The 17,926-nt window shown below is 38.6% G+C and overlaps 3 protein-coding genes across 4 annotated transcripts; 2 read left to right on the top strand and 1 right to left on the bottom strand.

Annotated features, from left to right (window-relative positions):
- Positions 1-1,591: 1,591 nt before the first annotated feature.
- ufsp2 (ufm1-specific peptidase 2) lies at positions 1,592-6,578 on the top strand. Its single transcript, XM_026303497.1, has 12 exons — positions 1,592-1,693; positions 1,913-2,003; positions 2,750-2,933; positions 3,022-3,088; positions 3,298-3,452; positions 3,626-3,818; positions 3,965-4,111; positions 4,237-4,401; positions 4,527-4,651; positions 4,741-4,817; positions 5,157-5,281; positions 5,381-6,578. Exons 1-12 carry the CDS (start codon positions 1,691-1,693, stop codon positions 5,465-5,467), a joined length of 1,419 nt encoding a protein of 472 aa, XP_026159282.1. The 5' UTR covers positions 1,592-1,690; the 3' UTR covers positions 5,468-6,578.
- A 506-nt stretch (positions 6,579-7,084) lies between these two features.
- On the top strand, positions 7,085-13,263 carry cfap97 (cilia and flagella associated protein 97). Of its 2 annotated transcripts, none has more exons than XM_026304156.2 (5): positions 7,085-7,265; positions 7,819-8,588; positions 9,105-9,385; positions 11,320-11,482; positions 12,649-13,263. In XM_026304156.2, exons 2-5 carry the CDS (start codon positions 7,844-7,846, stop codon positions 12,753-12,755), a joined length of 1,296 nt encoding a protein of 431 aa, XP_026159941.1. In that variant the 5' UTR covers positions 7,085-7,265; positions 7,819-7,843; the 3' UTR covers positions 12,756-13,263. The 2 variants fall into 2 exon arrangements, with proteins under 2 accessions (XP_026159941.1, XP_026159940.1); XM_026304155.2 differs by having other exon boundaries at positions 7,086-7,265; positions 12,646-13,258.
- Positions 13,264-13,393: 130 nt separating this feature from the next.
- On the bottom strand, positions 13,394-15,694 carry slc25a4 (solute carrier family 25 member 4). The gene is made up of 4 exons (XM_026304157.2): positions 15,491-15,694; positions 14,319-14,805; positions 14,080-14,220; positions 13,394-13,963 (listed from the first exon to the last, which is right to left on the bottom strand). Exons 1-4 carry the CDS (start codon positions 15,599-15,601, stop codon positions 13,803-13,805), a joined length of 900 nt encoding a protein of 299 aa, XP_026159942.1. The 5' UTR covers positions 15,602-15,694; the 3' UTR covers positions 13,394-13,802.
- Positions 15,695-17,926: the final 2,232 nt, after the last annotated feature.

Raw genomic sequence — 17,926 nt, 5'->3', positions numbered from 1 at the left:
GAATAGCTAATAAAGTGTAAGAGGACTATAATGTGAATCCTTTTTGTGTCCTTTCATATACATATAGATGGAACTGTTTTCTCATTGTTCTTACTAGAAATTAAAATCCTGATGATGCTTTTAGTTTTCTGAGCATGAGTAGTTAACACTATTGCCTCACAGCAAGAAGGTTCCTGGTTCAAAACCTGGCAGGGGCCTTTCTGTGTGGAGTTTGCGTGTTCTCCCTGTGCTTCTGTAGGTTTTCTACAGGTACTCTGGTTTCCTCCCGCAGTCCAAAAACATGTATGTCAGGTTGATTGGTGACTCTAAATTGCCCATAGGAGTGAGTGTGAGTGTGTGAGGTTGTTTGTCTCTATGTGGCCCTGTGATGGACTGGTGACCTGTCCAGGGTGTACCTCTGCCTTTCACCCAAAGAGAGCTGGGGTAGGCTCCAGCAGATCCCTGTGACCCTAAATAGGAATAAAGGGGTATAGATGATGGATGGATGGATGGATGGAGTTTTAAGAGGTTCAGCGGTGATAGTTGCTACAAGCGATCACAGAAAGCATCCACTTCCAGAATACAGTATCTATAAACTTCTGTTCAATCATTCAGGTTGTTTGTTTGCATGGCTGCCATGTAATAACCTGAGGCAAACAGGCAAACAAATAAACAGCTGAACAAAAGGATAAAAATACAAGAATGACACATGTTTCCAAGCATTGCATAAGATGGGTTCACTAAAGTGGGCACTGATGCTGGCATAATTAGATATAGTATGCCTCAATAAGGCTGAACACACTTAGTATGCACCATTATAGGAGATTTTACATTATGCTTATTAGCAGGGAGTGCTATGACTACCGCCTTTTTTAAGTAATATTGACTAATGTTCTGCCACAAATATAGACCTTTTCACAGCTGCGTGTGCTGAACACTGGCATTGTTTGTTTGCTTCATATTATCATCATTTCTTGTATGATGCACAAGACAAGTTATTCAGTCTGTATGTTAAAAAGGAGATTATATTCAAGGATTCATGGGATTTAGTAATAAGGGGAAGAGGGGAACTAATTACCCACATGCATGACAGGTGGTGAGCCCCAAAAAAGCCTGGAAATTGCTTGAAAATCTGAAATGTGTTTTATCTACAGTTTTGATATTTTTTCTTATTATCAATATTGATATAGTATACGTGATGGATAAAAAAGTAGTTGGTGTTTCTAGTATTATCCATTACAATTAGAAATTATAATGTTTATTGTTTTTAAAGTAATAAAGTAATGTTTATGAATTAAATGAATTAAAGTTTACTACTGGGATTTTGCTTACAAAATAAATGCAGATAAACCTTTTGCAGCATCACAAAAATGTAATAGAGTGTAATACCTTACAGTTTTCAAATTCTTGGGCTGAATCCAGAGAAGCCTTTTTTCTATTGTCAATAATACAATAATTATTTCTCAGTATAGGGGCAAGAGTACGATGACTTCAGCCCCTAGCAGCCTATAATGAAAACCTAAAAACTCGCATGTTCTCTAGCCAGAATTTCTTTAAATTACGAGTTAACCTGAACGCAACATTTGTAGGCGGGACCGATGTGGTCCAATAGACTGCAGCGGCCAGAGACACGTTGAACAGACATGTCTGCCTACAGTGCTTAGACAACATCTGACACATTTGAGTTTAGATTTCTGCTCTGAACTCCGCCATGGTAAGTTTTTTTTCCTGATAAGTCAGCTGAATGAACCTTTCACGTCTTTTTCTGTTCTGGTTAATATTTCTCTCAGCTTACTGTTAGCTTGCAGAAAGCTGCCAGCTGTCGGCTTCTCAGTTCCTTGTTAGCAGTGGGTAAAACAATAATAATACATGTAACTTTAATAAACTGGTTGTCTCTCTAACATGACTATTACTCTGTCATCTGTTATCTCAGGTTTTTGTTACCTCACATCCGTCCTCCACTGGGACCATTCTTCGTGTCAAAGGACTGCTGGAGTTCAAATGTCAGCTGGACAGCACCGATGGTACTGTATGTTCGTGGTTTCATACCACAGTATACTGTATTTGAGCACAGGGTTCTCATAATTTTAGTTAGAGGAAGTGAATGGGGTTCCAACATTAGTTTGTTCATACCGAAAGGCATGCCTTTATTTTGATAATTGGGTTCATCTTCTTCCTGCTGTCCTATTTTCAGATGCTGTAATAATTTAGTTACCAGTGGTGGAAATACTAATCCTTTGTTCAAATAAAAGTACCTATACATTAAAGTAAAATGACTCAATTACAAATAGAAGCCCTGCATGAAAGTATCTACTGAAGTATAAATGTTTTACCAACAAAATGTACTTTAAGTTTCAAAGTAAAAGTGCTTGTGACACAAACTAACACTAACTGGACTGTTTTTGTAAGTTATCACAATCCAGAAAGTTTAGATTTAATATTTAACAATGGGTCATATTGGATAACCAAAGCTTTATTTTCTTTCATTTCTTTTTTGTAAAATCTTAAAAGTAACTATAGTTCTTGAACAAATTTAGTGTAGTAGACCTCTGATTCAGCTCGGTGTTAAATGAAGTTGAGGTCTAGAAGAATGTCTAAATATCAGTGTGCACTGTTGTATTAAGATTTCCCTTAAATTTCATGGGGTCTAGCTCAGACAATGAAAAGCAGACCCAAACCATAAGTACACAAGTATATGTGAACATTATACTGTCGTGTGTTGAAGAGGCAAATGACTGATATTTTTTTTTGTCTCTGTGTCCTCTGTTAGCAATGCTGATGCATAAGGTGATCTCTAGAACATTTGAGATCCTTCGCTCCCAGGTGAAATCTGAATCCTGTGTCCTGACAGTCTGTGACAGTCCTGTAATTATTTGGCCAAATAAAGGTGTTTATGTAACACCTGAGGCGATAACTCCAAACACACTGTGTGAAGATATACATCAGTGGATACAGTAAGTCGGTGAAATCTTTTGTTGCATATGTGGACTAACATGTCATTTTGGGTACCTGGAAAGTAGTTAAGGTTTCGCATTATTTCAGGGCAGATGAACAGGAAAGCTTTGGCAAGAAATCTGGAAAGAAGAAGAACAAAAAAAGTTTAGCAGTGGTAAGTGCATGTGTCTATTATAGAGATGGATGAGGGATGTAGAAATAGTCATTTTTGCAATGTCTGTCACAATAAGGGAATAGAAATATTGCTGGAACAGTGCAAAATATATTTTTATTGTGCATACAGCAGAATATCCACTATACCAATTTAGCAGGTAGAGTATAATTTATGCCATAACAGCTTTTAAGCTGTGTGTTTTTTGCCAGAGTGTCATAAACCTGCATCTGATGATAGAGGTGACAAAGCCAGGACCTCTCTCAGCTCCCATCCTGAGCAGAACAGTCCAGAAATCCCACTTCCTGTCTACAACTCTTCCCATGGACTGTGTTGTCAGTACCAGCTGCAGCGACACAATCAAAGAGTACGTTGTATCTTTACAAAACCTGAATTAAAACTACTCATCAAACTCTGCAAACTCCATGTGTATCAATGTTAATAAATTTGTTATGGATTCAACACTATTTAGGACTGTAAATAATACTCCTCAATAAACCATGTCTCTCACTGTGGGAGATTTTTATTGTGTTGATGCAGTGCATGTGAGATCCTGGTGGAGGCACTAATTCAGCAGCTGTGTGAGATGGAGAAAGTGACTTTGCAACACTTGAAAGGGACCACACTGCTGATACCTGAACCGCTCCACTTCCTCCTTCCAGAACCAAAAGGACTGGTGACTGTAATTTATCCAGCAGGAGTGCCAGACAGCCAACTAGAGACACAGCGTAAAGTAAGAACCACAGGCTGATATTTTTTAGCTTTATCCAGAAGGCGGTGGATCACACTTGTACTTGAACAGTACACTGCCTTGCTTGACATTTGATGTATGTTGCTTTTTACATGTTTTTAAATTAATTTAGCACAATATCTCTGTAGGATTTGCATCAACAGTTTGAGCTACCAGATGACAGGCCTTATTTTAGAAGAGCCAATGCATACCATTTTCCCAATGAGCCCTACAAAGATGGTTACCTCCGAAACCCTCATCTGGTCCTTGCACATCCCACCATGGACAATGGAAAGGTAAGGCTGATTACCATAATAAAATCTGTCACACTCTATTTCCAGTTTTGAAGATGGATACTGAGATGTACTCAAAAAATACAGAGGGAACAGTAATGCTGATTTGTATGTTTCCTTTTTTCCAGCTGTACTTAGTTCACGGGATCTACAGCTATCATCACTACATGCAGGACCGTATGGATGACAATGGCTGGGGCTGTGCATATCGCTCCCTGCAGACCATCTGTTCCTGGTTCCAGCAGCAAGGCTATGTAGAGCGACCTGTGCCCACCCACAAAGACATCCAACAGGTGGTGGCCCTGTAAATATAATATGAATAATAGAAAATACAGTACAATAGAAAATATGTGTGTATTTGTTTAGTATATATGTTTTAATGTGCATATCAATAATATCCATGATCGCTGTTTTCCAGGCTTTAGTCGACGTTGGAGACAAACAGGCATCCTTTGTGGGGTCACGTCAGTGGATCGGATCCATTGAGGTTCAAGCTGTTCTGAACCAACTGCTTGGGGTCACTTCCAAGATCATGTTTGTGAGGTGTGCTTACATGCCTTCTAGCACCTTGTATATTATAAGGCATATGTGGATCGTTTAGATTAATCTGACAACTAGTCTGTACTTTTCAGTCAGGGGTCTGAGTTGGCATCCAAAGGCAGAGAGCTGGCCAATCACTTTGTTACTGAAGGGACTCCTGTCATGATTGGTGAGATGAATTATTATTAGTGGTTCCTTTGTCATTTTGCACAATCTTTAAAACTTTGTACATATTTAACAATTCAGATAAATCTACCTATTCAAAACATTATAGAGATGTTGACATCAAAATGTAACTGATCTTAAACACATAATCTATGATTTAAATGTAAACTAAATGTAAACTGCATAGTTGTCACAATGTTATTAATGTTTTCTGTTTTCTTTTTTTTTTTTAACAGTAATAACATTTTTTTAACACAGGACTAATTAAGCTTTTATTCTCAATTATCACATGTGAAATGCTGATGCTGAGACTTTAATTATTTTATCCTGCTTTGTGTTGGAGGAGGGGGAGTTTTAGCTCACACTATTTTGGGTGTAGCTTGGAGCGAGACCAGTGGGGAAATTCGCTATCTCATCCTAGATCCACATTATACAGGAGGAGAGGATTTACAGGTTATCACAGACAAGGTAAGTGTTACAAGCATTTGCATCGACTACAGTACATTTCTCCCTGTAAAAAAACAAAACAAAACACTTCATCATATGTATTTATGCTATTGTTTTCAGGGTTGGTGTGGTTGGAAAGGACCAGATTTTTGGGATCAAACAGCATATTATAATCTGTGTCTGCCCCAAAGGCCAAAGGTCATTTGAACTTTCAGATTCAGTTCAAATGGGCATCGTTTGGCATATTGCAAACACAGCTTGCAATAGGAATGTGTCCAGCTTTGCAAGGTTAAGTAAGTGTCATAATGTTAAATTCTTGTCTTACTACTACATTTTTTAGTCAAGCCCTACATCGTTGACTGTCTTGGTGACAAAAGAAAATATGGATGTAATTTTGGTATAAAGACAGAAAATAATCATACCATATACTATACATATGACAAAGGCTGGTGAGATATGTATATGAAATGAGGCCAAAATAAAAGAAGCCTATTTTATTACCCATCATGAGTGATGCAAAGCATGGCCTTAACCCTCATCCTGAACTCCCTCCTATGGCAGGTCGATATTGACACCTGCTGAAGGAAACCTTTCTACTGTACCATATGGCTGATTTTACAAATAATTAAACTGTACAGTATATTGTATTGTGTCCTCAAGTTTCCTATATTCAATTTTCAATGTTTTTATTGTATATTATTATATTGGTTATTAGTAATTTTAAGAAATTGTTTAATATTTATCAATCAAATTATCTGATTCCTACTTATCAAACTTAGAGGATTTGATTCATTACGTTTTAATTTATAGATCTGTAGTAACCTTAATGCATTTGGGTTTTGGACTGTTGGTTGGCAAGATATCTTAAGACATCATCTGGGAAATTATAAAGTCAGTTTTTGGTATTTTCTGACATTTTGTAGGCAATAAATTCCTCCATAGTTAGAATCCTATTACAACTAATCAAATAATACAGGTCCTAAGCAACCATAACACAAATATCTTTTGGCTTTTTCATGCAGTTATCCATTAGGCCCACACATTTGTGAACCTGTAGTCTATATGAAGAAAGTTAATAGATCCATCCATCTTCTGTACCCACTTTTTCCTGAAAGCCAGGGTCACGGGGATCTGCTGGAGGAAAGTTAGTAGATTTAGAGGGAAATTTATATTAATTTTTATGCATTCTGGAATTTATATATTTGCTACTGAGTAAATCACTGAAATTACATTAGTTCTTACTTTGTTGTGGACTCCTGAAAACATTTTATTATTATTTTTTGATCTCACCAGCAAACATAAAGAAATGTGAATTTTATTTTTAAAAATGTTTCAATTATTTTGTCTGTGATGCCTTATCCATGAGTTCATTATGTATGTATGCTTCCACAGAAATACCCCAAGTCCTGTATTGGCATGTAGATTTGATGACAGTGAACAACAACACAGGTTTATATGATAGACTGTCCCAACATTGGCCTTTCATTAGTGTGTATCACTTCTCTATGTCATTAAGAGAACACCCGTGACAAATTGTAATTTCAGGGGACGCGTCTCTAGATAATCCCTTTCTTCTTAATCGGGATGCACTGAAGGAGCAGCTATATTGGCATAATACTGTAGGTCATAAAGGAAAACTATATTCTTTGTTAGTCTAATATTAAAGTCAACCAAGAAGCCATTTTCGAAATTATCCAGTGCCTGAAAAAAAAATGTAAAATGACAGAGTTTATAGTGAAACACCAAGTGGAGATTTTGCAAAATTATTTTAAAAATCTAATTTAGCCGCCTAACGCTTCGGCAGAGCAACCGTTGCCAGGAAGTGACGTTACTTAGTTACAGCGCACCGTGTCACGCTCACCGCATCCAACTGTAGTAGCATGCTAACGAAGAATTTGTTTTTAGCGCAGGTGTGCAGTTAATTAGTTCGTATTCTCAACGCAGTACATCGCCACTAAAAGCAAGAATAAGTGAAGCGGTTTATCGTCCGACCCCCTCCCGAGAGGTAAGATATCCGCTATTGCAGTTAAAGTTAGTTAGCTAGCTAGCCCTAACGTGTACGTTAGACTAGTTGAAGTAGCCTAAGATAGCTAACGTTAGCTAACCTAAGGTAGTCAGCTGCTAAGCGACAATGTCCTAATAACATGCCCTATCCTCATGTTTTGAATGGTTTTGCTAACTCGTAGGTAGTAGTCAATGTTACACCGAGAAAGGCGTCTATAATTAGTTACCCTAACCTTGGTTGGTCTATTCAAATTTCATGGTAAACTCGATTGAATGTTATGTTTAGATATGTGGTAACGTTACTTGTGTAGTAATTCAGGGTATTAGTGAAGCTTTGTTATTAGTCTATACCGATACCTTAACCTTAATATCACCGACTTCACTTTGAACACTTTTGTGTCGTGTAAACTGAATGTAACCCACTGCAGTGCTCAGTAGCATGGTTTGCAAAACAGTTGTAAAGTAACTTTAATAAATGTTATTAGTAATAAATGCCCGAGACATGACAAACTATTGTCACAGCTGTTTTACTTTAAAATGATCTAATATTACAGGTTCAGTGTGTTGCTGCAGCCTGCCATGTTCAATCCTGGTGAACTAGAAGGTGAAGTGGATCATTCATTTTTTGATAGTGACTGTGATGAGGGCAACATCAGCAGAGATGGAAGGAAAGCGAGGGAAAAGGGCTTGAAGGCTGAAAAGGAGAAAACTCCAGCCCATGAGAGGCTTCATGAAAAACAGAATGAAAAATCAAAAGGAGAGTTGTCCTTGAAGACTGATAATACAAATCGACATCTGGATCAAGGGGTACATGATAAGGAAGTGTCCAGCCAGAGCCCTAATGAAACTGAAGAAGAAGATGCATTACCGTTCAATGTTAAACGCTCAGGTCGTAGAAGCAAACACTCTGCTAAAAAACTGATAAGAAATCGGCGCACTCGAAGTCTATCCCCTTCTACTACAGAGGGCAGCATAGACACAGACTCAGAAAGCTCTTTTAGCAGTAGCAATAGGAAAAGCAGTTCAAATTCCCACACCCTTACCAAGCACAACAAGTCATCTTTATCCTCTGGAGACAGAAGGACCGGAGTGGGCTCATCAGGATCTCGAGATTTGTCTTCAAGCCAGACAGAGGAGTCAGATGATACAGTTACTGATGTGAGCCCCCTCTCCTCTCCGGACATCAGCCCTCTTCAGTCATTGGATCTGAACCACACAAAGGTTGAGGAGGAAAGCCAAAAAGTGCAGCAGCAGGAAAGTGTGCCCTCCAGTGGTCTTAGCAACATACATGAAGATGAGGGCTCAGATCAGGATGTGGATGCATGTGAGTAATTCTCATCTCTCTGTTATGTTCATGTTCTTTTTGCTTGATACTAATGGTTCCTCGCCTGTTTGGCTTGTGACCCCTTAAAATTAAGCAGTATCTAGTTATCTCATCACAAGTTAATGTGTCTTACTTTGAATATCAAAAGTTTACCCAAATATTGAGTGTTCTTTGAGTTTTATTTGAACTATTTTAATGGTTAAGAGGTAAAGTATTTAATATTTTATGAGGAAAAAAAATGCTCTAAACTGTAACTGCTTGTTTATGTTTGAGTGTAGTTAAATGTGTTGTTTATCATGTCACATCCAAGTCTTCAGACCAAAAGAACTTGTGGCATACTAAAAACACTGCTGCAGTGGCGGGAGAGACTTTCTCTTCTGTAACAAACTAAGCAAATAAAACATGCCACAAAGAAAGTTCTTTCCTGAAATGCATAGTTTTTATTATAATTGTCCAACCAGAACAACATAGCAATGGCAGCTGAAGATACTGTGTTCTCTGCTTTTCACCAATCAGGCTCTCTCAGTTCCACAAGTCAGCTTGGAGGTAAACTGGTTTTCCGCTGTCCTGGAGGGAGAAACAGGAAAAACTACTCATTCACCAATGACGACGTCCGGCGCATAGATAGGGAGAACCAGCGACTTCTTCGGGAACTTTCACGCGTTTCTCCAGGACCCAGAGTAGGAAGTGCATTGAGGAAGAGAACCAATATAACCAGTAACCCACCTGTTATCCGCCTGTCTCACAGTGCAATCAACAGGCAGCGGGAACAGCAGCGCATCGAGAGGGAGAACCTGGTGAGTTTTGCTAGGCTGATACTTAATGTACTTGTTTTTAGTGTTAGCTTTCTTAAAAATGGTATTTCATTGCAACATCAGGCTTAAAAAGCATTGTTCAGTTTAACTATAGTTACCATGTGAGTAAATGCTGAACTACTTTGCACCTTGTTAAGGGAATGAATTTCAGAGAATAAATTTCAGAGAATTTTAAATTTTGATTGTCTCATGTTCTGTGATGGGCTGGTGACCTGTCCAGGGTGTACCCCTGTCTTTTACTGAAAGATGGCTGGGATAGGCTCCAGCAGAGCCTCATGACCCTAATTAGGAGTAAGCGGGTATAGATAATGAATGAATGAAAGTCTCATGTTTGGCTGATTTTAAAATGTTTTAACTTTTAAAAAATCTGTTTAATGATGCCTTTATTGGACCATCAGTAATGCATTTGGTTCAGTGTATACATGAGACTGTGTAATTGCATCAAGGTTTATCCAAAATGTTTTTGCAGTGTCACTTGCTGGCATATTTTTAATGAAATGTTACTGGTTCTGATCAGCTAATTGAGAAGCAGAAAAATAATGTGCTGAGAAAATCTGCAGTTTAAGAAGCTTAAGTAATTGCTATGATCACTGCCATATAATAAATTAAAACATATTTTGTAGCTTTAGTCTGTGTGTACTCACTGCCTAGTCTTTTGCATTTATATGACATTACATGTTACAGGTTATAGGTACTAGTTAGTTGAGTTGAGCTTGTGTCAGTATGAGCATGTCACCCCTAAAAGCAGACACAGACTAGACAGATGGCAGCAGGTGGCGGGCTAGAAGCAGCACCACATACTGGCATGAGACAGTTCGGTCTTTACAGCAGCTTTAGCCTTTCACCTTATATTTAATCTCTACCCGACCACTTAGTGGTCAGATTTAATGAATCAGATTTTTCTGATTCATTAACTTTTAAATGGATTCACTTTTGGCAGCCAGCAGGTTGTTACTGTTAGTGTATGAAAACAGAAAGCTTGCATTCATTCCTAACACTTTCAGACAACTTTCATTAATATGATGTTGTTATCATTTATTGTGCTCCAGTCAGTTTGAGCACAGGTTGGGGAGTCCATCTCTCTACGTTGTCAGCAGTGCTTTTCGCCTCTCTATTCTTAGAGTGAAGTAATAGAATCTGCCATGTGATGAATGTATCCACCCCACACATCACATGTGAGACATTTCATTTGTCCTGCAGTTGTAGGAGTTAAATTTTGTATTTCAAGATTGGTCAGTTACACATTATACAGTTTTCTAGCTATGAAATTATATAAATGTAAAGCTAGGTTCTGTTCTGATTCACAGTGTTTACACACTTGAAATGCTGTGGGTGACCAGTGTTTCTGCAGTTACTGTGAACGCCAGTAGCATTTTCATGAACTCTGCAGAATTTGTGAAGTGTAGAAAAATAATCTCTTGATTTTTCCTTGTTGTGTTGCTTCATATGGAGTTTTTGCTTGCTGAGGAATTTTTTTGCAGCGCATGCATATGTCTGACTGCAGATATTTCACTGTTTTCTATTTAATTAGGATGTCTAGAATGAGGACTTAATTGTGCTTCTGTTTCAGACCTTTTTGATAAATACTGTATACATTTGGAGCCAATAGAACAAATACTACTACTGCATATTTAAGATTTTATGGCTGGTGTAATATTGAAGCTTTAGGAGTGTGTCATTTATGTTTAGAATATAAAGCATGATGGATGCATGAACATAACTGATGCTTTTGAAAGTCTAACAATGTGTCAAAACTGACATCTATTTCGAAAGGTTTAAGTCTTCACTTACATAACTTGCATTTTTTTCATTCTCCTTTTAAAACGTTTTATTGAGTGGAAAAGATAAAGTAATTACAATGCAAGCGTATGAAAATGTAAATCTTTTCTAATGTGGAAATGTATGTTTCTTAACAGGCTTTCCTGAAGAGGCTGGAGTCTGTTAAGTCTACACCTGGCCTGAGGCGCTCAGAACAGCTGTCAGACTACCACCGCCACCTTGGCTTCTTGGGGGCTCCTTCATACTCCATCTGTAGGCCCACCTCACAGAACGAGAGGTCTACTAGCAGGGCAACCTCAGGTAAGTGGGTGTCTAGTTCTGTCAGCGTTCACTGTATTAAAAAACACTTCGATGGAGTGTCTTGGTAGTTTCTCTCAGCACATCTCATATAACCACAATGTCCACAGTTCAATCCCAGCTGGGGACAGTCTTAGCATGTAAAATATTTTTTCTACCTTTGTTTCCTAACTGCATCTTGGCAAGATAATCTGATTAAAGGCAAACAAAGATGTTTTTATAACCTGTATATAACATTTTGATTAATTACCTAATTTTGAAATAGATGCATGTGCCTTATTTTCCATTTCTCATTCAATTTACATATTTCATTCAATCAGTTTAAGACAAATCCACCTGCAATTTAGCTGCACAGCATAAAAGCATCCGTGCACCCAACCCTGACTGCGTTTTGATTTCACAAGAGCAGGGTGATGCTAACAGAAATATGTGTATTCTGTAGCAGCCTGGTGGTGTTTGAATGTGATGATTTAATCAAGGTAAACAAAGAGGATAAACATTTTGCTGTGCTGGATTTGTCAAATTGGGAGCATCATTTTCACACATCTGACCTGCTGCCTTCAAATGGGCACAGAGATTTTTCTAGAAGACTTTGAGGCAATGTAAAGCAGCTGTGGAAGACTGACACCGGTAAGAAACACCCATGAACTGATAATCAGTAACAGCTTTTTCAGTAACTGATATTTCTGCTCTTGTCACATTACATTTTTTTAATGTCTATTAAAGTGGCGGTACTATTTGAAGATTTTTATTTTAGCTACAATCTTCTACATTATTATTTCATGATTGGGTTAAATTTTGTAAACTTAATGTTCTTACTATGTTCAAGACAATATTTAAATAATTTACCCGTAGTAGATTCTGAGATGAGTTAAGATGAGAGAAGTTAAAAATATTAATATATAGGATATATATATATATTAAAATTAACTTTATTAATCCCCAAAGGGAAATCCAGATCTAAGGTGTTAAACTCTGATTTAAAAAAAAAAAACAATTGCATTTGTATTTCTACCTTTATAAGGACCATTTTAAGGCTAAATTAAGACTGTGCTTGTGTGTGCGTTTCCCGATCTATAAAATTCAAAATCAATGTTTGGTTTCAGCTTTGAATGCAAAATAGGAAGTCTCTAAATAATAATAAATATCTCTGTTGTCCACACCAGCAGGTCCCAGGCCAGTCAGTTCTACAAACCTCGCTTCCAGAGCAGTTTCCAGCACCACTGACTCCAGGAGCACACCTGTTTCCAGGTCAAAAAAACTGAGTCCAGCCTGAGAGGCCAAGTCCTAAGAACATTGGTTATTTCAAACATCTAAGTACCACATCGCTGTTTCCTTTTAAATGGACTTATGGATATCTGGTCATCATTATACTCTGAATTCTGAACTATTGTAATGCAATCAAATAATTCAACTGTGGCTTTAAAATACTGCAGCAACTCCTTACAGCACAGCTTGCTGTATGTACATTGTAGAAAATATTGTCTTCTATGGCCATTTGGATGTCATAAAAATTTATTGGTTTAATAATGAATGTTTCAGTCAAATCAATATTTTTTTCTTTTCCTAGTGTCACATTTGTACTTAAGAATTATGTTTTTAAACCATTAAAATGTATTCAAGTTTATTTTTATTGGGTGTAGATACTAATCTTTATAAAGCAGAGATTAGTTCACAACTTCAAATAGTAAAATTATAGCCAAACATGTGAACTAGGTGGCAGAACCATTGACCTAAATTGCCTGTAGGTGAGTGTTGTTGTTGTTCATCACTGTCACACAGCCATGCCTTATACACGGACACAATAGAGCCACCATTAGTTATTAGGTGCTAATGGTATATCAAATTGTGTTATGAAAAAGGCTGGTTTAACTGTAGATGACAGGTTGCTGTGCATAACATAAAAAATTGGACTCTCAGACTAATAAATCTTTATTCTTTGTATCATAATGTATGAAGTGAAATACATAGGTCAAAGTGGTTGCAACATAACCACGCATGGGCCTCAGCTTCACAAGCTGACTATCATGAGGAGCATACGGCAGGTAATGATGCATCCTTTGCATCACCATCATCTCCACTGAACCATGGGCTTCACTTTGTCATACTGAAAGACTGTACCATTTGGCACGTCGTGGATGGGATATATACAGATTTCTGAGGAGGCATGTTAAACCCTGGTGAAGTATACAAATATTTGCTGGGCAGTTGCAGAACAACACATGCCCACATTGTATTCACCACAAGCTGTTATCACTCTATCATAGGAATTAAGACTTAAACAAAATGAAGGGCTTCCCTGTGGATTGGGAGATTAAAAAGTTTAATAAGTGAACTTTTTGATCTCATCATACAGCACCAACACAAAGGCACCACCCATGCCTCTGATCACGTTGGACCAGGCACCCTTGAAGAAGGCTTTTGATCCCTCGTCCTTAAGGATCTTTCTCCAACAGTCGATTGTGCCTTTGTACATGATGTCAGCTGTGGAAATGGAGACATAGACAGTGATGCATGATGTCAATGGATACATGTGTAAAATGCGTAGTTGCGCCAAACCGATGAAATCCAACACTGACATTGACATTACTGATGCTCACCTCCTTTGCGTCCAGACTGCATCATCATACGACGTCTGACAGTGTCAAAGGGGTATGAGACAAGACCAGCGGCAGCAGTGACAGTCTGGGCAATCATCCAGCTGACGATAATGTGCGTGTTCTTGGGATCTGGTAGCATACCTGTATGCGGGAGTGATCAAGTGAGCAGTTTGCCATGACAAAATAAGCGCATGCAATTTTAAAACATGGTAAAGGTCAGATCGAACAGATGCGCACACCTTTAGCTGTGTCGAAGCATCCGAAGTAAGCCGCTCTGTAGATGATGATACCCTGAACTGACACGTTGAATCCGAGGTAAAGACCCCTGAGTCCATCGGTTTTGAAAATTTTGGTGATGCAGTTTCCAAGACCGGTGAACTCTCTCTCAGCTAGGCCCTTACCAATGTCTGCGGCGAGTCGTGTTCTGGCGAAGTCAAGAGGATAGACGAAGCAAAGCGAAGTCGCACCAGCGGCACCGCCAGATGCCAAGTTACCAGCGAAGTAACGCCAGAATTGTTTTTTTTGATCCACTCCTCCGAGGAAGATCTTCTTGTACTTGTCTTTGAAGGCGAAGTTAAGGGCTTGGGTCGGAAAGTAACGGATCACATTAGCCAGGTTGCCTCTCCAGAAGGAAATAAAGCCCTGTTCCTTTGGAATCCTAACCACACAGTCAATGATTCCCTTGTACTGTGTCTCTGCGGTGATCTGTTTGCTGGCATGCTGGACCTAGAAGCAAAGACCATAACATTTCATTCAGAAAGATGGAATAGGTCTCAAAGCTTTGAGGATTTTCTAGGAAAACTGCGCAGATGAACACTGTCCGCAGCATTTGGGAACAGTAGTCTCTTGTTTTGTTTTTCAGTCGTGATAACTTATATATTTACATAATCTCAGTCAGTTCTTGAGCCAGACATTATGTACTGTAGTTGTGGGCACAGCAGCCTGCAGGCACTCTGCTGTCATTTGAGAATTGGCTGTATGTATTAGATTACATACTTCAAGTTAAAATTAGCAACTCACTTTCACTAAATATTAACGCGGTTTTTTCTGTTATAGTGGAGTAATGATCGACTCAGTAAACATACAAATAGCATCATAAATTTGTATTATGGCTATTTTACTAAAACGCATATAATGGGTACCTTGTCAGCATCACCATCATAGCTGCAATTTAGCGTGGTCCGGTGCGTAAAAGCTTCTGCCCGCTGGCACAGGACTTCTCACGTGCCCCTTGATATTACACACCAGACCATACCAATCCACTCTACGCACTACTAGACCTGACTTTATACCATTAGAACAAATTTCCACTTTTATATTTTGGGGGTTTCAGCCAACATTTACGCACACTTTACGCACCAAACAGTGAACATGCGGCCATGCTGTGGGCAAGTTAGCGAAACTATTTTACCTGCAGCAACAACTTGACTCTCTCAATAGGAGCGACAGCTGTTTTGGAGATGGCAGCGGCAATACCACCAGCCAAAAAGTCCTTCATGAAACTAATCACCGCGTCTGACATGGTTGGATGTTTCTTGTGCAAATTTGAGGCCCTTGACTCTTCCAAATCTCACCAAGGTCCTGAAGGAAACCCAACGCCGTTTCAAATGGACGAGGCGCTCCCCTCTGTCCTAATATATCGGCCGCATTTATCGCGAGAATTTTGAGTGATGGATTTGTATCTTGTCAAACAGATAGACGAGGTTGAATAAATATCCGAGGTTGAAGGTCAAGCCGTGCGCCATCTTCCCGAGGTCAAGAGGCGACAAAACCGGGGACGTTTAAAGGACACATCTGTGCAATTTGATTATTATTAAAATAACAATTTATTTGTGATGTCATCTGATATCCGTCGTGATCAACTCTTTTATCTAAAGTCGTGCTGGTTAACAGTCTTTTCATTCAAAATCCAAACATGTGCATGTAGGGTCAGTTGGCTTTCTAAAAATGAAATAGAAGTGTGCACAAATGCATCTCAAAAGGCAGCCGAGGTTTTTACATTCTGCAGTCATCATACAGAGTATAGACCGTTTTTAACATCTTTCCTCCAGCAGGTGACTCAAGGTGACTTATTTCCTTCATCCCACGCTTTTCATACGTGGACCTGATTTAAGCTTCGAAAGGCAATGAAAGTTAGACATTTTATTAGGTCAAGAGGAGGCTGAATTACAACCTGTTGATTCTGGGTCAGAGGTCAGGTGCATGGCAACCTGTTCTTTCTAAAGGGAAAGAAAAGAAAACATTTAGATGAATTGCCATCACCAACTATAGCTTGTTGTTTTGTTATATTTTAGTTTAGACTAGTCTTTTCCTCTCAGCGCACTTACAGTTTTGCTGCGTTTATTTTTGGTACCTGTATCAAGTCAACAGAAGATTAGACAGACTAGTAACGGGAAACATTATTTTTCTTTCAAACTAAAGGCCTCTCGTACTCCCCCCCAAAACGATATTGTGCTAGTTAATTTTGTTGTGAAAATCGCACCGGAAACGGGATTTAGGCTAGCTTGACACACGAAACATCACAAGATCTAAGTTGAAAAAGCAATATGATCCAAACTGGAACATGCTTGGCTTCAGTTTGTTCCACAGTTGAACATAGACTGTGGACATAACGTACCACAGCCTCCTGTCCACTAGTCTGCTTGGATTCCCAGACTACTACATTCAATACAAAACGTGAACTTTTATTTGGCAGCCAGGATCCTGTAATAGCAAGTAAAATGCACTTTACAAACCAACTATACACAATAAAAATACCTTTCAAAATCATTATACTATTCCTGTTAAATATCCTAAATTATATAATAGTTAAACACCTCTCAGAAATAAACCATTTAAACTAAAATGAAAATACAATAAAATAAGTGAACCTGTTATGTTTTGTGGGTTTTTGGTGTTCTCTTCAGTGCTTTAACCACTTGGTGGCGCTCCTTGACTGTAGTGATTAATGCAAGCTTGACGGTATCAATAGTAATACCATTGTAATAAAAGTCGACTACTACTATTAATATTTTACAGCGTATTTAACAAAGTACACCTTCTCTGGAATAGTAAATCTGACTTATAGTGTGCAGGGAGCTTTAATGCTAAGGAAAGGTAAGAATTTGAGAACCTGTTGCTAACAGGTGCAGGTAATTGAGAATCTAACCCTAACCCTCTATAAGGACTGAACTGGGGAATTTGAGTCCAATATGTATAGATCTCCCAGTCTCTGTGCTGCAGTAGTGTGTTGTCTAGACTGGCCAGTGGGTGGCGCCAGAGAGCTGGGTTACAGTCAACAGCATCACTAACCTCCCCAAGGAGCAAATGTGGTACCCAGTGAAACAGGTGCTTTTTTTCTGATTTTACTCCACACTCTACAAGCAACAATACAAATGATGCATTACTTTACTTGTTCCCCACAGGGAAACACTCTTAAGTAGCTTCCACCAACCAGGTCAGAGGTCAGGCTCAGCTGCAGGGTTGCAACCTAGAGCTGGTCAGGGATTTGGCATCTTGTTCATCTTGCCCGCTGTAAGGCAGATGCTTGCTGACATTAGGGTTTGCACCTGCTTTTTGGCGAGCAAAGGTCCTTCTTTTTGCAGATATTTGGTTAAGTCAGCGTTTTCAGTGTTTTTTTTTTTTTTGTCAAACATTCATTCTGATCTGCCTGATTTTATGGCATGTTTATTAGGAATTCTACCCCCATCAGTCTTGTTTTGGCAATGTGCAATTAAAGTACACCTCAACATCAAGTTACCATTCTGTTGTTGTGGTGATGCAGACATAGTTTTTTATCAGCAAATATTAATTTATAATATATTAAAATTTGTTTGGTAAGTAAAAATTGCTTGTAAACATTTACTTG

The sequence above is a fragment of the Mastacembelus armatus genome, chromosome 1 (genome assembly GCF_900324485.2).
Source record: "Mastacembelus armatus chromosome 1, fMasArm1.2, whole genome shotgun sequence".
NCBI classification, from domain to species: Eukaryota; Metazoa; Chordata; class Actinopteri; order Synbranchiformes; family Mastacembelidae; genus Mastacembelus; species Mastacembelus armatus.
The sequence above is the reverse complement of the archived record's forward strand: the minus strand, read 5'-3'. Positions and strand labels throughout refer to the sequence as shown.